This window comes from Argopecten irradians, chromosome 1 (genome assembly GCF_041381155.1).
Source record: "Argopecten irradians isolate NY chromosome 1, Ai_NY, whole genome shotgun sequence".
Lineage (NCBI taxonomy): Eukaryota > Metazoa > Mollusca > Bivalvia > Pectinida > Pectinidae > Argopecten > Argopecten irradians.
Genome location: NC_091134.1, coordinates 54,838,422 through 54,866,080, shown reverse-complemented (window position 1 = coordinate 54,866,080; position 27,659 = coordinate 54,838,422). Strand labels below are relative to the sequence as shown.

Sequence of the window (27,659 nt, the reverse complement as noted above, 5' to 3'; positions counted from 1 at the left end):
CTTGTATGTTATTTTGTTTACATTTGTCTTGACACCACAATTATTGTCCATTTACAATAGCCCTCTACTTCCTGAACACAGACACTGATTATTGTCAACCATTGACACATCATATCACGATGTAGATAACAAATACACCCATGCACATATATATGCATATGTGGTTTTTTGACTAAATACCATATAATCGATATTGAAATAGCCTTCAGGAAACGTCTACGCATCGTCTTCAATGCAACAGTGAAAACAAATGAACATGAGCAGGTTGCGTATATCATCGATATGTTTATTTACTATTGATAACGGTACTTAATTGTTCAAAATGTCTGTACGTCACGAAACATTTTCAACCAGCGATGGCATTGAAGAAACACGAGGTGTAGCAGCCGTCACGTGTGCATGGGCGTACTATTATGACGTCTTAGTCATTATGACGTCATAATAGGCAATCAGTCTCTAGGCGCTCCAACCATTGCTGTACTCACTCCTAATCCTGAACTACCCCGGGCCCGGTACTGTCGCTCTCATGGTGTAGAGAGATGCCGACCTCTAGTCAGGCTCTGCTACTGATGCACACTGGTCGCTCTAACCTTACTTTGGACAGAATCCCTCTCGTATCAAAGAAAGGTAGCACCGGGTCGTGTACACAAAGAGAGCTCACGCCTTGTCCAGTATCACACGTCGACATCAACGAAATGTGGAAGTCCTCCATTGTAGACAGTGGCGAACACCTAATCGTGGAGGATTTGACGAATTTGGACAAAGAAAAAGATTCATCTATAGTTTCGAGTGAATTAAACCTAAAGGGATATAAAACTATTCTGTCATATAACCAATCATCGGGGTCGTTCTCATGGAAGTTCAATCAGTCGGACAAAACTGACAGCACTGACGCTCGTGAATCCGAGACACCCGTTCTACCAACTCCACCTAAAGCGAGACCAAAAACAGGCGTTGGAACAAGAACGCAGATAAGGAAACTAGAAGATCGTGCCAGACCTAAGACAGCCAGCACTGGCAGCACAAAGCGACCATCCGTTACCTTCGCCAAACCTGTGTATTATTCTTGCTCCAACAAAGGTGACAAGCTTGTCTGCTTCGGTCTTCGTATGCCCGTAGCCAACGGTCCCAATACTGATACAACGGATTGCAAATCCATCCTAAAGGTTAAGGATTCCCAAGGATCAGGAGAGAAACAGTCATGGCTCTGTTCCCGGAGCCTTGACTCTGGTGGGGATGAAGCGATTAGTGTCAGAATGAAAGGATTCAAAAGGAATCCTCCCAAGGCCAAACCAATGTTAAAGACTTTGTGGTATGTACATAATTATAATCAAAACCTAAATATAAACATTCGAAATAACAATCTATTTCTCGACCTGGGAACTTCTACTCAAGGGGCAACTGTTTTAGTTCTACATGTATATTTGTTCGTCTGAATGCATACATAGTCAAATATATACGCTAGGAGATGTTTTATTGTGATATTATTTTCTTTTTCTAGGAAAGACTATGAAACTCTTTGTCAAAAAGTCTCTGCCGAAAAATGCGCTGAGGAGGTAACTGAGAGCGATGCGTATACGACTTCATTCGCCAACCGAGTCCACCCATCAATCTACATGCGAAAGGACCCCCCAGACGCTGGGCCGTTTGACGTCTGCTTCAGTTTGCGTCACAACGACGCAGTATCTCACGGCGAACTGAGAAACTGCATATGGACACAAACAGGTGTTATGCCTTTGGGAATAAGGTATGAGGTATTGTCTATCAGAGTCGGAGACTACGGTATTCGGAACCGCTGGATCGTGAGAACCGGAAGTAGGGAAGACTTTAACCAGTTAATCAGCACTGGTTTATATATAGACAACGATGATATTGTGGTACTACCACTAGAAGAAGTTATGAAGAGGGAGTTCCGAACGTACCAGTTCCTGACACAGACAAAGGCGGAACATACCGCAGCAAGAATAGGTCTTAAAATGAAAAATGATATTAAAATGAAAACGAATAAAGTACGGTAGATGAAGAATTGTAAAATAAGATTTTTGTTATTTTTACATCACTGACTAGGCAATAAAGCCCCACTCTCTCTGGTTTTTTTTTTTGCATTGCACGTTTTGCACAGTTACAGTTTAAAATACAGTGGTAGCCAGGTCAATTACACAGAAGATATCTGTTGATTGATGTGTTTTATAGCTATAACCAACTAACTTCAACCCACTCCCACACTTCAAGCGAAAAGAGACGAAAATTACACGCGTAGGTCACCATTCCATTTCTCCCATTCTCTTCACTTCAATACTTCCCCAATCCCACCCCTCGTTTCCCGGAGAAATGGGATGGGACCAAATGAATAGTTTATTTTGATGGGAAGGTCACAGCCACCTAGTCCTTGTGATACGAATAATTGGTACACTTGGTTTGATTATGGCTAGGAAACAGAATCAATGAACCAATGTACCATTTTATTGCTAAAGACAATTGTTAATCGATTTGATTCCATCTCCTTGGATTTACAGCTTTGACCGTGTACTACGGTTACACGGCGTTCAATGCGTATTACTTATTAGTACTAACAGTGATTTGGTTAACAATTCAATATTGTATATCGTTTGTGAACAATATATATATACTATGCACGGAACAAGTTTAATTGAGTAATACTCAGTTTTTGATTTGGTCCATTTTAAGATTCACGTATCGATATTTAAATGCGCTGCATTTTGTTATGTAATCTCTATTATGCCTGAAAATGCTTGAATCATAAGAAAATACAATGAAGCTACAAAATCACCAAATTACCGTATGTTTCTCTGAAAGAGGAGATAGCGTCGTTTAAGGTAGGATACCCCCTTGAGTCATGCCCTGATTAGACCACTACATCTGTAAAATTGCCCGCGTTATTTTTCTCCTGAGACAGGTATCAGTACGATAGCAACCGGTCGTCAATAATAAATAAGTGAGTGGCTGGCCGGACAGATTCAAGGGCCAAAAATCTATAGACCGATCGCTATCGGCTACAGAGAAACGGAAACTAATTCTGGCCACGGTATCAACTCATTGGAATCCTTTTGTTGTATCAGTTGCCTAGTCTCCCACGAGGGGAGATCTTCAGACCAAACTTGGTAGCAGTTCATTGCATCTCGGATACTCCATGCAGAGTATACGCTATGGACGGAACGGATTTTCAGAAACCACTTCAAAAGAAAATTAGCGAATACATCTTTGATGTTATCTATGATATATTCCCAGAACTGAAACATGTTTGGAATATGCTGAATTGAAATAACCAATTCATGAATATTTGAAATTATTAGACATTTCTGTTGTGATTTGTGATCAATAATTCTTTATCATGCCTACTACGAGTCAAAACAAAGTTATGGCACGAGTGACTGGGAAATCATCGAGGAATAAAGTCAAAGTGCTGAAACAGTACAAGATGGATCCGAACCAACAGCTCAAGCTATCATCCAGTTGCAAAACGTCCAACGAGAATTGGCCGGAATTGAAAGATGACCAAATGACCACGGCTGTGCAAAACTGTGACCACACAGATACAGAAGAGCGGACAGCATCGAGTCTGGTTAGAGAAAATGAACGTCTACATCAGCTGGGCTTTTGGAGTTCACTCGACAAAAAGGACACTAAAATGAAGAAGATCGGAGTGACTGTAGTGGAAAAACCTGCAGACGAATCAGTGGAAGTCAAACAGTAAGTGTTTCGATATCAAACAGATAAATAATGAATTAGAATACTTTTCTTTTAATTTTCTTTTTTGTTTTGTTTTAAAATCAAGGTTAAAACAGAGCAAATTCTCTACACGGACGTTTAATTACGTTTACCCGACTTAGTGATTAGCAACAGACATGTCTAGCTCATACGGGTACAGTTGTACTCTTGAAATACAGTATTAATTTGTTCATGGCAACTTAAACAGCAAATTAAATTCTTTTAGCTATTTATAGTGACCTTTAAAAACTATTTGGCCATTTTGAAATGAACGTTTCAGGATAAACGTTCATTTGACTTATAAATGAATATACATCTAAAGGTATGGACAATGTCCTCTTGCACAAAACTTCTTAAGATTTATCTCATCTTTGAGATTTGAACTCAAGATCGATCTCAAAAATAAGTTGTTTTTTTTTTTTCAAATTGGCTTTCGCAAAGTACTTACTCAGAAAATTTCATCTGAAATTCATTTTACAGTGACCTAGTAATTGATTCCAAATACATGACTTCATGAACTTGATTAGCAATAGACATGTCTAGCCCATGCAGGTACTCCTGAAATATTAATTTGTTCATGGCGCCTTTAACAGCATATTAAATCTGCTTAGCTCTTCATCGTGATCTATAGAATCAAGACCTCAATCGAAAAGGACAAATTATTTATATGGAGTCTACCAAATCTCAAACGACATAGAAACGCAAATCTCGCTATAAACAACCTTAAAGTTAATGCATACATGTAATATTGGCCGAATTTAAATGCCATGCGCATCTTATTAAGGGTAATAGTTCAATACCAAAGAAGTTTCCTAATTTCAATGTAAAACAACACAACAATCAACAACATTATTCCTCTAGGATGGGTGAGGTATTGAGTATTACTCGGTACCAGATTTCCAATTAATTAAGTTTTAATTAAATTTTTATATTATATTTTTTATTATGTAAGCTTTTTGTTAATAATCAATTAGTTTAAATATAGGTCACCAAAAATAGTATATTTTACCTCAGAATCATTTTAAAACCACAATAAATACAAACAATGTAATTGATTGTTAGTTACCTTTACTGCAAGTTACTTTTTATTTGGTATTTACTCAAGCTTACATTCTGACGCGTACGTATACCATAAAAAACGGGAAAATGATTTTGTAGAACAAATATTGAGCGCAAATATTTGTGAACCAATTTTTAAACAAATGTAAAGGCTTTATGATACGAAATTATGATTATCCTATTACATTTGAAAAATAAATAAATAGATAAATAAAAATAAAAAAAAAATAACGAACAGTGGGCTTTATGCTACACCTGCATGGAGAATATCGTCAAAGTGTAGAAGCGAAATCCTCTTTCAGAACGCCGAATCATAATAATTGTGTATTGGGTTTCGTAATGAAGCTATGTATTTTTCATAAATAGTACTTCCGTTTATGGAGCCACAGGCGAGCTTTGCTATTCTCAATCAGATCTTATACAAATTGACTATTTGTCGTATCACGTTAAGGCCCCTTCACACTGGATGAAGACTCTACTACGTATACGCTCTCCACGACTTTCACGACCATTAAGATCACAGCGAGATCTTGAAACTTTTTGAAAACCATCTTCAGTATGACTGTTTTAACTACTCTGATACGCTCTTACCGCTCACAAAAATAGCTTTGCGCCACATTATTTACGTCAACTGTACGTTCTTCGTACGATTATACTACGACAGACCATGCTGTCAGTACGATATTTTGTGACTAAGCTGCGACGCTCTAGAAAATCTCATCACGCTAGTATTCCGCTGCTACCACGAGTATCCCGTTTGCGCTACGTCAGTTCCACGACTTTGTCAAGACCGATCGACGTTTACTATACATCATGTATATGCGATGTCTTTGAGCATTCTCTCTCAGTTTCATTTTTGCGTTTAACGGGACAATTTACTCAGACTAATTCTTAACATAACCAAGAAGCAAAATTTGGCATAAATGTATTGTTCTACATTTCTTATGAAACATGTAACATAAAATATTAACAAATTCCACGTCATTGTTTAGTATTTTCATTAATATCGTTAAAATATCAAATCGTTGATCAATACAAATTAAGCAGGTACAATATGGAAGCTGTACCTATACCAGAGCCAAAGTCACGCACGTTAAACAAATAAACTGCATAATTAACCACTGAGAAGGTGATAAAATGATTTTTAAGCAAGACAATTCACCTAATAAGGTAAACACACTACTACTGTCACAGCGATTTGAGCAGTTCTAGACAAAGGTTGCATTACTCTACTAGCAAGGGACAGGGTTCGGCATACAAGAAGTTCGATCACAATGTGTAATGGCGGACAACGAGCGAGTTTGAACATCTACACACATGTCACAACCATGAGCTTTTCAGGCATATCACAGTAAAATCGACTGATCTAATTTCCATTAGAACTGTTTTTCCGATATATGTACAAATTTTAAGGTTCTCTAAGACTGAATTGTCTCTTTAAGGAAGGAATGAGGAAACGGCCACCTCTGTTTTTCTCTCTCACAATTACTTGTTTTATGTGACTTTAATGACGGTCAGACGATATATCAAGGGTGGCTGTGAAATCTGTATTAAGATATGATGACAACGTAAAACGGTCGCGGGGGCCTCGTCGTGATAACGTGCCATGGTCCCCTTGATCGTATTACAAGCGCGACTTTCCGTAGTAGGCGCGTAGCATAGACTTAACGATATCGTAGCCACTACGCTCCGTCTACGACCTTAATAGATCTCACTACGACCCTTAAACACTACGACCTCGCCTCGTAAATTTTGAGCATGTTCAAAATAGTCGTAGCACAACCACGCTCTTCCACGTTCTATCGCGCGCAATGACGACCTACCTATGTTGCTAATACGCCCATAAAGACCTTGCAACGACGTTGTAACGATCTGCAAAGATCTAACTGATTTTCTAGGTCGTAGCGCGGTCTTCATCCAGTGTGAAGTGGGTTTATGGCGATAGGTCATGATGGCCATCACGTATTATTCCATATTACAAGTATTCCATCGATCCTTCATTTTATTGATAGAACCGCATCACTGTCTTTGTCTTCAGATACAACGAAACAATTAGCCAGCAAGTGGAGAAAAAAGTTGAAGAGAAGGTAGGATGTCCGACCGTCCGACGGAGAGACCCACCGGAGCTTAGGCCGTCTGCTGTCTGTTTCGAGCTAAAGAGTAGTGTTGCTACTCATATGGATGTCCTCGGGAAGATGAAAGACATGTTGCACTACAAAAGAGGCAGCAAAATTATCTCAATCCAGTTTATTCCAAAGTCGAGGTGGATTATCGTCCTTGACAGTACTGAAACACGTGACAGACTATCAGGAATGGAAGTTTTCATTGGTAGACACTCCGTGCTTCTACGTCGCTATGACGACGTCATGAAAAATGAATACAAAAAATATTTGCGAAGTGTTGGACTTATGGAAATGGTCCATAGCGCCACAAAGAAAGACAAATCTCAATCTGCAGTGATACCAAGTGAATAAAGATATTGATACTGCTGATTGAAAAGTGTAAACATTGTTTCCAGACAAAAATCGTATGAATTTGAAATCAACTGCCCAGTAAGCATATTTATGAAGAGCGCCATCAATGGATTTGTAGTTTAATTATTTTGTACCCTGTAAGTGAAATCAGATGAAGAACCGTCAGAAGGGACAAAGGGAAATGTTTTTTTTATATTTTGTAAATTGTCATCAAATCTTGAACCATAATTTATACTAATATGATGGAGATCAGTTTAGATAAAAAGAACTAACGACATACATTTTATTGGTAAATGTTCCTTTGAACATGCAAAATTGCAAATGGCATATTCTGTTTGAACACTGAGGGAAGCTTTGTTTACGTGTTCGTTTTATTGTGGGTAACTATATGATCGTTCCAAGTCTGCTGCTAGCGTGATATTGGTAAAAGAATGATGTCAGTGTCCCAAAGAAAGCGACGAGTGCAACTCGTAAAGGTCTTATGGAGTTTCACTTTTCACACCTTTTACCTAACAGTGGACAAAATATACGTTTACAATATAAATGAGTGGAACATTATGTATCGAACATGACTTATGTTTACTGGACATTACAATTGATACTTCTACAAGCAAACAAAGATAGAATTAGTTTGTGTTGTTCTGAAGACAAAGGTCAACTCCTTTAAATTGTAGACACTTCACTTGGTCTGCCAAACTGTCATCCACCTAACCATCATAATAGAAAATAACAAAGAGTGATGTTTCCTGTTAAATTATTTAATTCTAAAGGCATTATAATATATCACAGTTACTTGGGCAACAGTAATAAACAATAGAGAATACTCCTGCACGCTAAATATATCTTGATGACATTTCCTTTACTGACGCATAAGTAATAAGTACGTTATGTAATGCATATAAGAAGCAAAACTAGCTTCATTTACATTTGAGATTTAGGAACTATGAAACAATATATGATAAAGTCGTAAACGATTGGAAGACAACTGTCCAAGCTCTGGAAAATATTGATTAGTCGAAGACTTTTATAGACAGTTATCGCTCTTACACCTTTATTTAACTGTACTAAAGGTCCTAATATAGCACATACATAATACGCCTGTATTACTAAGCTACACATATAGCAATTCATGTAAATGATATTTAATACACGCATTCTTATAAATTATGAAATAAAATATAAACATGTATATTTGAAACTTTGATGCACAATGCATGCAATACTATTTCATCACAGGCGCCCCTTAAAAATTGATACAAACTTGAAAAATGATTGGGTATTGCTATATCCGTATATAACATGTAGTAAAATCTACAGACAGGAAGTTACATTTCCATAACGTACAACGACGCCAAAGGCATAGGCATTTACTAATGTATAGCAAACGCACAGAAATTAACATTTAAGTAATGAAACATTTATAAATTAAATCTTATACTACATGTACATACTATGCTATACATAAATAATGAAAAATATCACAGACTCTTTAAGATGTAGAGACAAAGCTTCATAGATTATCTTACGCTACATACACAAATGGAAATATACACATTTATTCTGAAAATTATATTCACTTGGTTAATTTGAAAGACATGATTTATCTAAATTCCGATGAGAGCAATTGAAATTTAAACAAAACAATTATGGATATAAGATTAAGGATTCAATAATTGAGTAAAATTACGGACCAGAGGCATGTTTTTTTTTTTTTTCAAAATTATCTGTTTAAATATGCAAAAACAAATGCATAATGTACAGACCATGCAATCATTATCAAGAGAGCATACTACTGTCATCAAAAAATGCTTTTCTCCCTCCGCATGGATACACAGGTGTAAAGACAATTCCCATTGTTTCAGTAAAAACGAAGCTGTATCGAAAAGCATGTTTTTGTTGTAAACATTGCCATTAAAATTTAATAGAAAAAAAACCTAAGGGAGCAATGGAGGTCGTATTTCCTTTTACCACATGTGTTCATCCAATCGTCTCGATGTCTCCTGCAACACAATAACATAAACGATGTAAACAGACTTATTGTGGCCAATATTTCACAAATTACAGCCAACAAGGGCATTTCTATAACTGTACAATGAATTTTCAATAATTTTAACTCCTATAGATAAGACTTAAAAATAATTTCTTTTTGGGGTGAATGAAGTGATAAAATAGTTATTATCACAGAAACAAAACAATGCGTGGACATTCACTAACCAGAGCTAAAATGTTCTAGTACTTGAGTGAAATTAACAAAATTACGTACTTGCAAGTCCTCTGTAGTTACACAGACGTAGTTTAGCACCAAGCACCGGAAGTGACGCCTGATCACCGACGGTCGTCTGCCATTTACGGAGACTGTAATAGCATTTTTCCTGGATGGATGGTTTGGTTCGTTCTATTTCTGTCACATCCATGTCGGAAACACCAAGTCGTTTAGCGATCGTCTTCCATTCTTTTACAGCAGTCGGGTTCTGGGCTACCTTTACGAAGGCTCGGTTGAGGTAAGTATCTGAAGCCAAACAAACATAATTACATGAAGTACGATTTTTTTTATTGTTATGTAATATGTACACGAGAGCAATGTTTCACCAATATATTACAACAAAACCCTAAATGAACAAATGATAGACTATAATCAAACGAAAGACGCAGCTACACTAGGTATTTGTATATCTGTATGATGTTTTAGGTCTAAAAGATTATAGAAACATACCTCGTAAAGCGACGCTTCGTCTTCGGCGGAACTCAGCGTCACGTTCTCGAAGTTCCTCTGCAAGGTCTCCTCTTCCGCTTGCCAGGAGCGCATGCGCCAATATATCCATCTGACAACGAAAATTGTATAAGGAATTTTATTATGACATGCGCATGGTAAGCATTCGACTAAAACCATTAATTATTCCAACTGAGCATTAGTATCCATAATTGCCAAAACAATTGATATTATATAATGGAAATTTATAATCACAAGTCAATGTTTTCATTTGGTTCCCTATTATTAGTTCTATAATTAATTTCCGTCAATAAAAATGTTCAATGGATTCAAATATTGATTAAGGATAAAATTTCTGAAGGTGTGAGTACTATATAATTTGCAGCTGCGACATGGCTTACATGGTATAAGTTCTTTTACTTTCGCATGCAGATTTAGTGAATTAAGGCAATGTTATTATAATGCAAACACACTATCTATAGCAAATACAATCATTGAACTACATTCTGTTGACAGTTATGGGAGAAAGCATTTTAATTTATTTAATGAAGCGCGCTATACATTCGTAATTACATACTACATATTTTGTTGTTGATCCATTTATACTGACCTTATTAGCACTTCGTGGTATCCGTTTAGCCCACGTGACGAGCATGTCATATCGGATCTTCTTGGGATCAGGGTTCATGTTATTTTGTCTGAGGATTGCCTGGATACGCACGCTCTTCAGGTTAAGATACTGAGCTAACTTCTTCCACTCCTCGCCGAGTTCCCCGGCCAAGTACATCAGTACGTCTTGTGTGTCTGGACCTGGAACAGGTATAACCATTACTGTAAGCGTGAAAATTTACGCTAGAGGGGAATTTCTTTTAGTTATAATTACGCGAAGGACGAATTACTCGAATTATGTTGCAGAAACATGTTTTTGGATAACAAAACCTAGATCATTACATATACAAAGTCATAACGTTTGGAGTGAAATATTTCTATTATTATTGTATAAGACAAAATTAACTATGTATATGAATTGACCGAGGTTTTATGGTCACGACAAAACTTCAATATGGTTCCATCACTACCAAAATATAACCATCCTTATACTGTTATGAAAACATGTCAACGCAATAATGAGTATGAACTTGCATTTACTCGAATTATGATGCATTTCGATTTTCAATCAATTCTGTGTTGCAATAAAAGTTATGCCCCTTTTGCGTTGCCTTTTTTTATATAAGCTCAGCATGTATAGTGAGGGTAATTCATTTAAACTTGCCGAGTTGAGGCTTCTGACCTTCAGAGAAACAAATTTAAGTAGACTGAATGATATGGCTATTTACAGTACTAACCTTCCGCAGTGATTTTGATGGGAGCAGTACAAAGTGGTTTGGGTGGCTCTGGTTCCGGCTGGGGTAAATACGAAAACAATTCAATCATACTTACATATAGTTAGAAGTAATACTATTTGTGAACCGGAATATTCTATATGATATTTGGGTAATAGTTTGACATACACGTGAAGAGACAGATATATAAAACTATGACTGATAGACTGAACATTATTGTACTTCTGCTTAATGATGAAACAGTTGATACAAGCAACGTCTGGGATTGATAACTAAACTAATCAATGAGTTATTGGGGTCAACTCAAACCACATTTGTGAACAAACCTTAGGGATATTCATGAGAAGTTCGGCCACTAGTTTCTCCTCCTCTATCATTTCGGCGACTACATTCTTTGGTTTAGGTTTGTCTGATGGCGGTACAGGCTTTGGTACCAACACGTTGGTGTAGACTTGGGAGAATCCTCTGTAGCAGTTGAAACCTTTCTGTGCAAACCGATCCGTCTCAAGAATGGAGAAGTGTACCTTGGATTTAATGTGTGTGTTATATATAAACTCAAGAACTGCATTCTTGGTTGTGCAATGTATATTTCCCCTAAACGAAAGTCTCAATATTTGTCCTTCTTTCACTATAATTTCACGACTCGGCGATGGACCATCTTCGTATCCCTCCGCGGCTAACTTCTTAAGTTCCTTTTCTGTTTTGTTTTTCTTGCAGCACCCAACGACCACATTGTTTAGATTGGTGTTTAACTGTCGAAGGAAAACGTTGATAGATCTTTGTGTTGTTGATGCCTCCAGTAATCCAGCTGCTGTTTCTAGTTTTTGAGCGCTAACTCCCAGCCCAGTCCGTATCACCAGGAACCTAAACGCATTATTAACTCAAGTTTATCAGTATGTACGATTTATTATGTAATAATAGAACAATTCCTTATTTGGAGTCAAGTAGAAGTCACCATTTCTATCAAACTACAGCATTATTTCATTAAATTAATTTTCTGTATAAAGTGCTGTTATTTCTACAATTTAAGAAAATGTGTTCGATTGACGAACGAGTCCTCAATGTATATATTTTCTTTACTGATTAAGGTTCAGAGTATATGTAAGGTGATTTAATACATTTAGAGACATTTACTGGTATCTCTAGGTCAAATATCTTGTATCACCAATATCGACCAATTTCTCTTCGCTGCAAAACTTACAATTGAAAGAAATATGTGATTAATGAATATCATGCCATGTCTCCGCCATGCTAACAGTAAAGGAATATCTCGGATTATTATCTATAAACTAAAATGGAGCAGATCTGTTTATTTCCCAATAACTTAGTGCAGAACGTGACCCGATTCGGTGCGTATGTATACGTGTAAACATTGGCGGACTTTCTTTGAAATTTCACAAAATCACATGTCAATGTTTACAAATAACATTTTTACGAGACAATCGGAGACATACAATAATACAGATTTTTTTGAATGTGTTATTGCTATTTGACATAAATAAAATAACTGAAATATAAGAACCATTTTTGTGACGTCATAGAAAAAAAAGGCGGATGAAGCTGTAAGTCAACGACGCGCTTTTTTTGAATGGCTGTTGTGCACGGTTAAACATGACGACAGTATGATAACACACGGTAAATGATTGTATCTGATATTCTTGTTGATTTTATTTTTAAAAGAAAATATTGTAAATATAAGGATTAAACTCTTACTTTGTTTAGTTTATGAGATGATAAACCCTATGAAGCACAAAGTACATTGCGTAAACGCTAAACGTTTACGTGCAATTTACAGGACTGCTCCGTTGGATTTATAATTTCATAAACTAAACAAATCAATAGGTTAATCCTTAAGAATTCCATCACTTACTTTTCATGTGGTTCCTTGATCTCCAATGTTACGATGTCTTTATTCTTGGCTTGTGTAATAGTGACGTCAGTTAACTTCGTCCACTGGCAACCTTCTTCACACAACAACAAGTGTAACTCCTCTTCTATTTCCTCTGTACACGAAAATTTTCAATTTATTGGTAGGATAATTGCAATTCTATTAATATGAAGACTTTGCGTTAATCTTAGTTGTTTGCTGTTTCAGTAGGATTTGAAATATTTATTCATTAATTAACATTATTGGAAAAATTCAATATGAAAAGTGACGACTCCCTTCCAACTGAATTCATTGTAGGAAAACGAGTCCTCTTTTCGTATTATTATATCTTGGTATACTTCTTCCGCGCATCTTGTACTGATTACAAAACCAAATAAAGATAAATGTATATCTATATAACTACTCACTGCATAAAAAAGTCCCAAACTTGGAGTACTACCAGAGTTACAAGATTGACAGAAAAAATGATTTTATACCGACCTTCCTTGTTTGCGTTGAAGGAGACAAGTGGACGAGCCGTCACAGGTCGCGGTTCAGACTTATCTTCCTTGGGCATAGACGCCGCTGCTGTACTTGGCCTCTTAGGACGAGTTGGGTTCGGCGGAAGTGGCAGTGTCATAGTGAGTGTCTTGTTGAATTTCTTATTCTGGATGCTGAATTTCATTATCGGACTACTCGCCATCAGGTTAGAGCACTCGGTCGGGCGGCGATACTTAAGGTCCGTTATAACAGACTGGTCAATTTGTTGTACCTTTGAAATAAAAAGGCATTTCAAGTAAGTTTTTAACCATGACATTTACCATAATACATGTGATTTAATAACAATGATCGCCTTCATCGTCAATATACTTTGTCTGCAGTATCATTGTCATATTCTTAGAAGGGCGGCGAAACACACAGTCTGTGTCAATTGATACTAACGAAATTTTAGTGAAAGAATTACGAAATATTGCAATATGTATAATCATGATTGATCTTTGATTTTATATCTATACGCACCTCAACAGTGAAGTTTGTGTTCGTCTTGAACATGCCTGGTGGACATGTAAAAGAAACTCGTGCATCAACAGCAGTATGTATTTTGTTCCCTTTACGAACGAATGTCAGTGTGTCCTTCTTCAGTCTGAGGACCACTGCAAACGTACCGAATCTCCGAGTCTGTGCTTCACCAAATCGCATTTCCTAATGGAATAATGATAACATAAACACGCTTGACTTAGACATTACATACAATATGCAATATCCGTTTGTTTTCAGTATATCAATAATAATCTTTCAGTCTGTTATTATAGCTTTTTATTAGACAGAAATAGACCGATTAATATTGTTATCCTCCTTGGTCGCCAAAAGAGGGGGTTCCAAAGTAGTTCCCAATGCACTTTGGCAATTGTGTCGTAGAAATTCGACATGGTTGTTATAATTACTACATATTAAACTTACTAACATAGGTATTGTATTTTCGACTTACAAGTATAATGCACTACTTGAAATGTATTTACCTTGATATCCTCAAAGTTGACGTCCTTGGAAGGCAGTTCCACCCATTTACCATTAGTTCCAATAGTTTTTACCACAACCTCCCTGCCTGCCACAGCTCTAGGTAGACAGTGTGGGATAGCCAGCGCTAATGGCTCCTCAAACTGATGCGATAATTGCAATACTTTACTTTGATTGGCATATAGGAGTGAATACAATATCCATCAAAACTTCATTTTAGTTTCGTTTATCTAATTTGTTTTCGAATTTATCTTATATACATTGTGACAAACATTATAGCGTACCTGGTATTCATAACTACTAATAGATAATGCTACCAATCCAGGTGTCAGCATTTTATAGATGTCTCGATCGCAAATTAATTACACCATTATGAGCATACTTCATCCACGTCAAACAGTATACAATTTGGACTTTAGTAGAACAGAATGCATTGTTTAGTGAATTCGTAATTAAAAAGTCCATTACATAGCTATTTCCTTTTTTGACATTTTGCTCTGTTTGATATTTGTATGTATTGTAAATTAAAAAAATAGTGACATCAATGATTAAAATCAATTCTATAAACTATTTGATGAAATAAAGTATGTTTAAATGTAGCATTCTAACGATTTTTCAATGGATTCTTTTTCCGAATCAATACGCAAAGTCAATGTATCTATTGTGACGTCACGATAACGTCGGGGTTTCGCGCCATTCTCAGATTTGCCAATTAGAAAACCAGAGTTGGTATGAAAACAAAGAAAAAAAAATTATATAATGATGTTACCGAGAATTTACGTTCTGGGTCTATTGGTGTAATCCTAATGATGTTGCTGATGAGTTCCTCATTATCTACAAGTTGTAGGACTCCGGACATCTGATCCACACGGACCACGTTCACGTCATCTCGCTCTAGGCAGTTGTCGATAGCCCGGAGGATACAGCCAACACCGGGGTCAAAGTCTCCACCGTCCGCACTGTATCTGTCATAGTAGACACAAAACATTAATTAGTTCAATGTAGGAGAAAATAGTAACGTTATCCTAACAAAAGGACCATTTATTGACGCGCATGAGGAGATAGAATATTGAAACCGTTTTGACAATCTGACTAGACCTATTGTGAAATGGTAACATTGAACATAGCAAGAAAAGGATCATTTTTTTTTTGTTCAATGCATTTTATGTTTATGATTTTATCGTTACAAGAAATTATTAAAAAGTAAAATTGTTAAGTGTCTTAATTAAAATCTACAAGTTTTTTCTTACACAAGGCGACGCCAGTTCTTTGGATTTCGTCTCTCTGCTTCTTTGCTTGCTTTTTCATTAAGCGTACGTTTCTTTTCATCAGCAAATGACGTCCCTTTTCTCTTTGCCTCCAAAGCTATGCGCTTGTCCTCCTCAATCTGTTTCTTTTTCTCCTCTTCTGCCTTCTTCCTTGCTCTCTCTGCGGCTCGCTCACGTGCGATCTCTTCTGATTTACGTTTTTCCTCTGCGGCTAATAAGGCGTCTTCCACGTCTTTTCGAGCCCTCTGTGCGAGCTCCAGTGCCCGTGCGGCCGTCGACGCGGCGTCTGCAGCGTCTGCCTCGCATTCTCCAGCGAGTACATTCGATTCTGCTACTGAAATCGCAGCTTTCGCCACATATGCTCGAGCGTCTGTTGCTTTTGCTATTGCAGTTTTTGTAGCTGCCACTCGTTCAGCTTGTATTCGGTCTTTCTCTGTAAGTAAACAAGAGCGATACTTTCATATATGTCTTGTAGTGAAAAACAAATACATTGTAGTTATTGAAATATTGAAGTACATGATTCAATTTCTGTAATTCTAATTCGTATGGATTTTATAATGAACCTTAATAAGCTCTAATCTATCAGTGTAAAGTAAATATTCATAATGTGTATTGAAAATCGAATAAACATTGTTAAACATGTCGACGTTTGGGTGATTCAAGGAATAGTACAGAACGGGAGTCAGATGATTCCAACTTAATTTAGATACTTTGTTTTTAATATTAGTATTTTATTTACAGCTTACAATATTTGATTAAACAGCGCGATAGATGTCTACGATAAGTCTATAATCGTGACGTAATCCCCATATTTAATTATTCAGTTTTAAAACCCCGGCTATGTGAAATGAAATGTTACTCTATCACTGTTTGAATGAAATAACATTACAGAACATGCAAAAAGGTTTAGTTCTTTGTACGTTCTATTTTAAATACATGAACAACATGGGACTTTGAATTTAATGTTTTAGGTTTCATAGGACTCCAGAAGAATGTTCTTTTGTGTGTGTTAATTAATCTCTTCTCGAGTATTCCAATGATTATTAAATATTTAAGAGTATTAAAACCATCCGTGTTCACTCCACTGTAATTACTGACGGAAAGTTCAAGGTGGACATGGAACTATCATCAATCAGTGAACTGTGTATACACCCTGTTTACCTAGTGTCATTTACAATCGGGATCCTTTATGGTGTATAGGTATACGGTATATAGTGTATAGGCATAGTCAAACATACCTCATGTTTAATCTTTAAACATACAATAAACTACTTTTATGCTGTGCTTGTAATTATGTGATCAAAATGAAATTTTATCCTGCCACTTGTGTTATATACATGCCTGATAAACTTCTATTTAGTATCTTTACATATACTTCGATTGGGATAAGTAGTAGTATAATATATAAATAATAAACAAAACAGTCTGTCTGTGTGCTATAATTAACGTTAATAGAGAACTAAGTATGACATTGTATTGTTTTTTTTTCTCTTGTTTTTGTTCTAAGTAAAATATTACGCATATCGTTAATACGTATTGATGACCATATATGATTATTTCATTATATATATGACTTTTTTCTAAATTCTATTTCTATCAAAATGTAATTGTACATGTCAACAAAGTTAATGTGTGATATGGATACACTTAAGAATTTTGGGTAGCATTTTAATATGAAAACTCATCTACGGGAGTACATTTCTAAGCGCTGACAAAAGATTGGCACGAATACAGGACACCGACAAGTGCGCATGTGTATCTAAAATAACGTCAGTATTCATGTGGATATAAACTTATGTTTGATTGAAATGGCAGCAGTATGATTCAGATAATGTCTGATTGAGGGACTGAAAATTGAAAAAAAACGATTAGATATATTTCCAATTCGTAAAATAATAGTCCCCAGCTAAATAGTTCTGCCATCGGTAATTTAAGTATGGCAATTCAATAACAAATTAAATCGAACAAATTAGTTTGATTGAAGAGCATGATCCTTTAAAAAGGTGTTATCAATAAAGATAAAATATTCCATTGATAAATAAAAGCAGGGAATGACTTGCATTTTAGTGGACGTCAATTAGTGATTCAAATATGAGTTGATCATTGTATGTATATGTATATAAATTAGCTGTGTGCAGCTAATAAACCTGGCGACACCTGGCAACAATAGTGTCTATACCATTAACCATTTAACTCAAAGTAGGCTGGAATTCTCACGTTTTTATCCCTTCCTCAGGTTATTCAGGACATTTTTAATTATCATCGACTGATTGTAAATGAGTACCACTGCAAAAGGCAACCCATGCAGGCAGTTTTGGATTGATGGAACTCAATACTATTCTATGACATTGGACCCGGGACTGTCATCAACACAACCTTGTTGTAATATCGTAAAACATATTGCGATACACAATAGGTCTAGTTGTATGTAAAATCATTCATTTCTCAGATTGAAACATTGTAAAATTAACTTAAAGACTTAAAGGACTATCGTTTGCCTATTTTTACTGAATTGTACATAGAATAGTTTTTTATCCACACAAATATCAAACCTTATGGTTGTCATTGACACCTATGGAAATATTAAGCATTTCAAATGAGAATCGGGCAGAGCGACAACGGAACTTCGAGGCATGCTATCTTATGAATCTGATCCCATATTACAAAATGATTAGGTTCAAATTAATACATTAAAATATGATCTATTTTGGTTTATCTAGTTAATAAGCGATGGTAAAAAGTCGCATTCGGAAATCCCTTAACGATTTATGAATACCTATAGAAAATAAAATAACGCTTTTGTACATTTCTTTACTGCTAAGCCGCTGATTACTGAAGCGTGATTGTGGTATTATTTGTCATTACCATGTTAAGCTGTATAGATTATTTCTGTCACACAGGTTATACTTAGTATATATCTTACTCTATTTAAACTTTCATAGGCTCTGGATGTCACTCATAACGAACATCATTTAAACATGGTGATACTAGAGCAAATATCCTTTATGACCGGAGCTATATACTGATGTTACAAGACATATTGTAGAACGTGATATGAAACAGAATGTTCTGATTGGATTAAACTTGATCACATGACATTGAATAAGTTAGATGTTTCCCCGGAATTGGAAGGCGAGGGAAATAACCCCAGGGAAATAACCCCCGAGGGAAATAACCCCAGGGAAATAACCCCCGAGGGAAATAACCCCAGGGAAATAACCCATTGGAAGCTCCGCACGTGACCGGAAGTTGACGTCATCTGCAACGTCAACCAACAATGGCAACGCTGTTGTTTATTTTTTTGTAGCCCAACGAATTTAACAACGTTGTTGTTGGGAAATATCTTCATGGATTCTTTTAACAAAGATTTTTTTCTTTTGATTTTGTTCGGTATAATAAAATAAAGCCCTCGAGAAAATAACTCTTTCCAGGGAGACAATTCTAGATGGAGCTATATACTGATGTTACAAGACATATTGTAGAACGTGATATGAAACAGAGTAAACATAGAAGTTTGGTGATGTATGGTTAATGTCTGGGCACATACAATTAGTAGTATCGTATCATACGTGGATATTATAACGACGACTAATAGGGCAGCGACATTTGTGTCTCGCTTGCCTACAAGAAAGAAATGGATTGCAACTGAAAGTAAGATTTAAACACCAAACTGATCAACATTTATTTTGTTTTTCATACCTAATAATGAAATAATTAAATGTCATCCCATCGCGAAAACCAGTTCTGACTTTATAATTTTAATTTGATTGTAAGTGTATTGCACAAAGTAGGCTAAATAGAACCTTATAAACACATACATAAGTTATACATATCTTTGCCAGGAAACGAACTTCTGACAATTATAAATAGAATTGTTTAAGATCTCTAAGCCTAATGATCGTATCGATTTCCAGGTGGTTCCATAATTATCGGTTGTCATCTTGTCCTTGATACGTCATACGAAACGAACCTTACCGTTTAATACCCACGAGGAGAAACAAGAGATAATAGCCATGCGTAGTGACGGGTTTGTTGATAGCCCAGTTCATAGTGTACATTAACAAGACAGTTCTGCTGTACGCTATCAAGTGTCTTTAGGCTATATGTGACTTCTGGCATTTGCGTCATGTCCCTTGATTAAGACTAAATGTATTGATCTAGATCCTTAAGAGGGTTATATTTAGACGATTCGCTTTAGAAATAATTTATCGTCCGTTATATACACGACCGTTTTGATGAGGATGCTTCATAAAATAGTATTATTAGAACAGGTTGTCATGGTAACATGGTGTTTGATTAGTTTGGTGCTTGTGGTTATCTTATGTAATTTATATCATTCTTGAAATTGCCAATGGCATTTAAGCTGCACGAAATTAACGAGCTAAAACTTTTAGTTTCAGAACAATACTTTCTGTTAAAGTGTGTTTTGGCTGTTGTATTCATAAAGAATTAATTGTTAAAGCATTTTGACAGCAATAATCTAATATTTTTTCAAAGAAATCAATTTCCATAGAACCCTTCTATACATTTATTGATTTCATATTATGATTGATATCATTGATTTCATATTATGATTGATATCATTGATTTCATTATGTAGATAACATTTTTCAAATGTGCTCCATTACTATTTGACCTCCTACCAAAATGTCGCTATGAAGTGGCCGGGGCCAAATTGATCAAAGGAAACATAGCGACCTTCTACTCCTACTCTAGATAAATCCTGACAGTTACTGTTTAGATGTAGGTCCTACAAATCGATGGGTTTTTATTAAGAACATGCCAAAATAGATAGCAGAGACAAGGAAACCTTGACAAAGTAATCCGGAACGTCGACTCGATATAGAGGATCAGTAGGCCAGGAGAAATTAATGGCACTTAAAGTAGGAGAAGCATAGGTATATTTGATTTCATTGGTAAACAGAAGTGAATGCGTTTTAGAATAGTCAGTGATAACATTAAGCTGATCCCAGCGGAAAATATTGACTTTTGTTTGTTTACACTTTGACAACAGGTGTTTTGGAAACGTCATCTACAGGAATAAAACCGCCAATGCTAAACATTCCGAGTGCTCCAACTAAACTCTTATGGCAGGCAGAGAAACAAATGCAGTTTGTTTTGTTTAGAATTGTGTCGCTAGGCAGGTTATAGTAATATTGACGTCTGGTTAATTAATAGAGTCGTTTGATGAATTAGGTAACAACTTCTTGTATTGACATAACTCCTTGAGTATATACAATCCGGAGAATTTTTACGATAAAGCAACTCCTAACAAACCAGTTACACACAAAAGCCTGTTTGAGATATTGAGTTGATAGCATGATTAGATGTAAATATAAATTGACGTAAATTTCTAGGCATGAACCCCCTATATATCTCAATGTGAGACTTAACTATTTTCATTTTGGGATAGCTGTATCCACAAAAAATGTTTTATACAACCTTATTTTCATTAACACTGTTACACTTCTATTATTGAACTCAATAAAAAGTCTAAAACTGCGAAACGATAGCTGTTGATAAAACATACTACCGGAAGCGATTTGGGGAACAAACAGACGAAAGTAACGTAAAAATTATCAACTGTTTTATAAGGTAATATCGAATTTTTAAGTATTCAGAGAGAGCAGAGTGTTACATAAATAAAATTCCCCTTACCGTCATCATCCATCTCCACTGTCCATGTCGAAAGTTCCTCCTCCCGAAACTTGCGGTCCATCAAAGAATTAAAATCATCTCCAAGAACCCGTAAATCCTTTAGCGATTTGTTAAGATGTATAAACATTGTATCACATTTTTTGTAAGCATCGTGCATAGACTTAAAATCTCCGCGAAATTTGTCAAGGTCCTGTACAAAGTCTGCTAAAGGTTGTGATTTTAACTTGTGATGATAGTCGTCCATCAGCTCCTTCATATCACCCAGTAATTCCTGAACACTTGTTTCCACATTATTCACAGTATCTACAGCATGATCTATTTCTATATTTCGAATTATCCTCATCGGCTCTGGCTCGGGTTCTGGCTCAGGTTCTGGTTCAGGTTCAGGCTCATTCTGTGTTTCCGGTTCAGCTTTATGTTCTTGGTCCTGCTGTTTATCGTTGGTTTCTTCAGTAGATTGATCGTGTTCCTGTTCTGTATCAGGTTCCGAGCTTCTTCCGGTTTCAGGTTTATCATTGTCGTTAACTTCCTTTTCCAGTGTTTGGTTGTCTTCTTTATTTCTTGTTTCCTGGTTAACGTCATTCTGGTCTTCTTCCTTTGGCTTAACAGAATGCTCATCCGCAGACTCATAAAATGAATCCATGTCTGCGTTATCTGTAGTTTCTTGTTGTTTTTGTTGTTGCTGTTGAGGAGGAGCAGACCCCTCTTCAGATGGTTCATCGCTAATTTTCGAGGTATCAACATTTTCTGAAAGTTGTTTTTGTTCGGCTGGTACATCTGTTTTAGAATTTACCTTTTGCTCAGAGTCATCCTGATCTTCCCTCTCCTGCTGTGACTGAGTTATGTCCTCATTTTGAGTATCCATGCCTTCAGTTAATTTCTCATTTTCTCTCGCTTTGGGTTCCAATTCTTCCTGGTTTTCTACTTGAGATATATCGCCATTTGTGTGGTGACCTAGTTCCTGTTGATCTTCCGATTCCGCATGTGGTTGTTCACTTGCACGACTTTCGTCTACCTCCTTAGAATCACTTTGGTGTTGCTGTTCATCCTCCCGTTTTTCTGTTTCTGACTTTGTAGGCAGTTCTTCAGAAGCCATTTCTTCCGTATCGTGATCAGTATCATTACCAGCTTCTTGCCGAGGTATATCATCTGCGCGCGCCATATCATCAGCCATTTCTGATTTCTCCAATTCAGTCTTTGTCAGATTAATATTTGCTACTGGTTCTTGATCACTATGTTTCTGGGATGTTTCAATATCTACAGGATTAGCTTCTGATATTGTGGTAAGAGCCTCTATATCGTCTAATGTATCATCTCCTCCTCTAGGCGTTACCTCCCCTGTTTTATTGTCCTCTGTCAGGGTACGTGATTCCTCGGATTTATCTTTCACATCCGGTTCTGGTGACCTGGAACGAGGGCGATTTTTCCCTTTTGGGTCATCCGAGAAACTGACGTGTTTTTCTTCCTTAACGCTCGCGTGATCAACACCGTTCTGGTCCTTTATATCATCACTCAATTTACTGTCGTCGTTACTATGTTTTAAAGCTCCGTGTATATTCTCCTCTCCACCTCTACTTTCGTTTTGTTCGTAAGAGGGCCATGAACCTTCTGTTACTGTCCTGTCCGAGTTTTGGTTATCGCCGTGGTCCGAAACTACCGACGCACGACTGGATGGCCTATCTTGATTCACTTCCCTATTGGAGGCCGTTTGATTGATGTGGTCAACTGTGTTTGGTTTAGATTGACCGTCAATATCTGATATCTGAACACGTGGTGACGATGTAAATTCTGGCTCTAATTCAACATCGTCTCGCAAAGCTAACTTCAATTTACTTTCCTGATTGTTCACATTATCTCCGTTTTCCTTTTCATCTAACACATTATTATCTTGACTAGCACTGTTTTCACTGTTGTATGTTGGAAATGAAGGTTCTGAGTTTTCAGACTTTGAAGGTTCCTCGAAAGATTCAGAATAATCGTGATCAGTGTCTCCTTTCGTTTTCTGGTCCTCTTCTACACCACTGTCACCAGTATTGCCCTTATCATCCGCAGACTTATTTGTATTTTCAGTGTTCTGTTCTGACATAAAATATCTAACCGGTACATCTAATTGTTCTTCTTTGTCACCACTTCTATCCCCTGTTTGTGAGAGCGACTGGTCACCCTCATCATCCTTTTCGATTGGGGACAGTTCCGTAACCCCAGTTTGGTCCTCCTTGCCAGTACCGGCTTTTTCACTTGCTGTTAAACCGTTAACTACCTTGTTGCTTTGAACGTCCTCAGATTGATTAGGATTGTCCCTGTTTGTGTTGACTTCACCTTGGCTGTCACCCTGTGGATTATTATCAACCTCTGACTCGGATATTTTTCCAGGTATCACAGTATTATCTGGCGTTGAATTGACGGGGCTTGTATGTTTTTCCTGTTGTACTCCCTCATGGTTCAACTGCTCACTGTTGTTAGTGTGTACCACGGCGTTCTCATCATTATGAGTAGAGACATTTAAATCCGCAGTGGTATAATCCTGGGTAGACATGTTATTCACCTCACCATTATCCAGATTTTCCGTCATTATGTAGACTGGGACCTAGTGAATACACAACATTAAATATATCTTCTTACTCACATACAGAATTAGATAATTTTCCTCCTTTTGAATTAGATACAATTTCTTCGGTTCACAATGTGCACCATTATATACTAAGTCGACACTCAGACTAAACTGAACTGTTACATATAATTTTTCTGATATTGGACCTACGTTTTAATAGAACGAACAATATAATTAATTCACGGGTGAGCCAGGTAATCGCATTTACATGTAGCTGACTGTAGATATGAGAACAATGCTTCTCTACCCGGGCGATTTATTATACACATAGGAGATTTAATATGTTTCCTACACAGGGCCAACGCTAGTCTTTAGAAACAAAATGAATCGGATTCGATTCAGTACACCAGGCACCTTAAATACTATATAGACAAATCTAGGTGTTGTGGTGTTTTGTTTGCACATTAGATTTTTACTGAAATTTTATACCATAAATCAGAATGCTTTGACATTGTCTAATGGCATTAACACTAGTAGAATTACTTTTGTTGTTCAACTCATTTTGTAGAACAAGGCAGTCAATCATGTGTTCACTATAATCGGTAAAATAGCAATTAGTTGTTAGAATAGCACTTTTATGATTTATCTTGTCTACAATTCAGATCGTATATCTAGTATTCCATTCATTAATGTCTTGTCAACTCGTTATCTACTAGATATGACCAATATTCTGATGTTTGTACTGATAATTTAGGATCTCTGAATGGATCAACACTTAGCGCTAGCTCATGCTGTTATACGTATACTGTAAACAGAGTTGTTTTGGGGGGTAATTGTTTTAGTGAAACGTTTATCATATAAAAGGTTAATGTAATAATGATTTGGTTCGTTGAAAATAATACAACGATTTCTTCAATACAATATTTTAATAAAAGCTAAATATATGTGATGACCAATACAATTTGTACTGTAATAATATACATATTCTTACTACAAATCAAGAAGATGATAATTTGTTGAGGTTATGTTAATAGTATCACAAATGAATAACATAAGATTATATACTTATTCTAATATACATAATTATGTTTATGGTATCATATGTAGTATTATAAATCACCTTCATGGTTGTGTATATATCTAAATTTGATTTAAATCAACAAACAACTTAATCTCATTTGCCATAATTTAACATGTATATAGAGTACAATAAGACTCAACGTTAAATCAAATGAAGCACTATACTGAGGGATTTCTCTACTATTGTAATATGATAAATTACCTTTCTATCAGACGTCAATACCTTCCTATTTCCTCCAGATAGTTGTCAGTTAACCACTATTACCGGTATTGCATCCTCATCCGCCAGCCTCTAAACATTAACGCTGCTGTCGTGACATGCTTCATTGACGCGTCGTCAAGAATAACAATGAAACAACTCGGGCATTAAGTCACTGAAGCGTGCGGTGCCTGATTACATTCAAGTAAATCCCCGGAATGACTTTAGAAACATTTAGTCGACAGTCGGCTATATGACCGCATATACATGCTAATGGGTATAGACATATCCTCAGGAAATACACGTCGATAAGTAATATACAAACACTACACGGTTTTACGACAGATCGCGAAGGGGTAAGCAAACACCAGGAAAAAACTCCTCAGACCGCCAGTACACAAACTGATGCTAATAAACTGTGCAGGCGTTGACTGTGTTCAGCAGGTTACCCGAGAAATGCCTAACAAGAGACGTGTAGTTAGGTGAATATCCTTCCTAATCGATATTCCAATAGAATTTTGGAATTTTTAATTTGTTGTTATAAATCACACAGTTTAAGGTTAAACTTTTGCCATTAATCAATTTCCCAATGTGTTTTCCGGATACAATGAATTGATTTTTGGCTAATTGATCTATTTGATGCGTACTCAATTAAAAATAATCATTCTGGTGTAAATAATTTGATCATTACACATTTTAAGAGCATAAGCTGAAAACAAGTCATAGTCATGCCATAAAATGACTACAGATTATATTATATGACAAATAGAAGGAATATTATATTTCTCTCACGTTTGTAAATGTGCTTACATGTACAAATGCATGTGAAAAATGAATAATTTCTTTGTTTCTTTCTTTCTCTTTAATTTCTTTGTTTCTTTCTTTCTCTTTACAGTAGCATTTGAAAGTCAAATTCAACAACGACACTAAAGCTGTTTAAGACATGCTAAAATACATCCATGTATACAGGTGCATATGATTTTTAATTTTGTTTCGCACAAGTTCATACAAGCTAACCATACTACACTTATACTGGGACGACGAAGTTATACACTTGCACTTAAAGGACCACCCCCGAGTCACGCTGGTTCCTTCTTAGCTAGACATGTAAGCTGCCTTTGAGACCTTTAGCCATTTAGCCCCGTTACACAAAATAATCAATGTTCAATATTTTGGTCAGGTTTCATTTGATTTGATGCCATTTTATTAGTGTTTGAGGCGCGATAACGCTATCGTATTAAAGGTTTTCCGATAGTCAATGTTACCACTGCTTCATATTGCTCTTTATTAACTGGTTGTCAAAGCTCTCTTAACGATAAACGCAAAGCACGATGCACATGTCACGTGTCTAATTTACTAGCGATGGTGATATACTGGGTTTTGAGATTCGCGGTCTATTATAAAGATATTGCCATAAGGTAATTTCAAACGCGATACACCAAAACTAACAAAGACAACATTATACGTGACCAAGAAATGTTCATTCCGGTTGACTATCTTTTATATTAGAGCCGGCACCGCCAATAATGAACAGAATATACGTGAAGGCCTTGCTGTAGGTGAAAAGTCGGCTTAGATAGAGAAGATTGATATCAAAAATACCTGATATATTGTCCTTCACACTGATTTAAACAGTACTGTTTACGATTGTAAGCGTAGATATTCAAAGATTATCCAATGGTAGGTTTTATCTTACATTCAAGAATTCTCTGAAATAAGAAAGATTTTTAGTATAATATATAACAACAAATTAAACTGAAGCATTAGTCGTTTAACTACTCATTATCACATAACTACTATGGTAAATGTATTGATTGATCATATCGCGCTTCGATTAGTACGCTTCGATTAGTAGTTCGTTTGTTCTTTGTCAGGTAATTATATATATATATAGGTCTCTCGTGTGGATTGAACTAAAATATGATTAGGTACATTGACTAATTACGTTAACGTTTGAATTCAGATCAAAGGATGTGTGAATGCACTGGAAGATATTTTGAAGAGGATATGATTCTGTAGTCTTTTGAGAATTAAAATGATGATGATTGGGTGCGTTTATGATAACGAGGTCACCAACTTATACGAGGAATTTTTTAGAGTATCAAAATAATATTTAACTAAAGTGAAAATAACATAACAAAAACCTATGACAATCTTCCATTAACTTGCAACTCCTTTTTATCATAGATGCTCATTTTCATTT

General features: G+C 36.2%; 3 protein-coding genes across 4 annotated transcripts; 2 read left to right on the top strand and 1 right to left on the bottom strand.

Annotated features, from left to right (window-relative positions):
* Window positions 1-422: 422 nt before the first annotated feature.
* Window positions 423-2,037, top strand: LOC138333812 (uncharacterized). The gene is made up of 2 exons (XM_069282429.1): window positions 423-1,312; window positions 1,502-2,037. Exons 1-2 carry the CDS (start codon window positions 540-542, stop codon window positions 2,016-2,018), a joined length of 1,290 nt encoding a protein of 429 aa, XP_069138530.1. The 5' UTR covers window positions 423-539; the 3' UTR covers window positions 2,019-2,037.
* Window positions 2,038-2,677: 640 nt separating this feature from the next.
* Window positions 2,678-7,938, top strand: LOC138333805 (uncharacterized). Its single transcript, XM_069282417.1, has 2 exons — window positions 2,678-3,711; window positions 6,827-7,938. Exons 1-2 carry the CDS (start codon window positions 3,353-3,355, stop codon window positions 7,260-7,262), a joined length of 795 nt encoding a protein of 264 aa, XP_069138518.1. The 5' UTR covers window positions 2,678-3,352; the 3' UTR covers window positions 7,263-7,938.
* A 63-nt stretch (window positions 7,939-8,001) lies between these two features.
* LOC138333793 (calponin homology domain-containing protein DDB_G0272472-like) lies at window positions 8,002-25,866 on the bottom strand. Of its 2 annotated transcripts, XM_069282403.1 has the most exons (14): window positions 25,460-25,866; window positions 21,627-24,213; window positions 15,951-16,401; window positions 15,470-15,665; window positions 14,703-14,843; window positions 14,203-14,385; window positions 13,684-13,954; window positions 13,186-13,318; window positions 11,642-12,179; window positions 11,319-11,376; window positions 10,583-10,782; window positions 9,976-10,084; window positions 9,526-9,771; window positions 8,002-9,262 (listed from the first exon to the last, which is right to left on the bottom strand). In XM_069282403.1, the coding sequence occupies exons 2-14, from the start codon at window positions 24,196-24,198 to the stop codon at window positions 9,240-9,242; spliced, it is 5,121 nt and encodes a 1,706-aa protein (XP_069138504.1). In that variant the 5' UTR covers window positions 24,199-24,213; window positions 25,460-25,866; the 3' UTR covers window positions 8,002-9,239. The 2 variants fall into 2 exon arrangements, with proteins under 2 accessions (XP_069138504.1, XP_069138496.1); XM_069282395.1 differs by lacking the exon at window positions 25,460-25,866 and having other exon boundaries at window positions 21,627-24,397.
* Window positions 25,867-27,659: the final 1,793 nt, after the last annotated feature.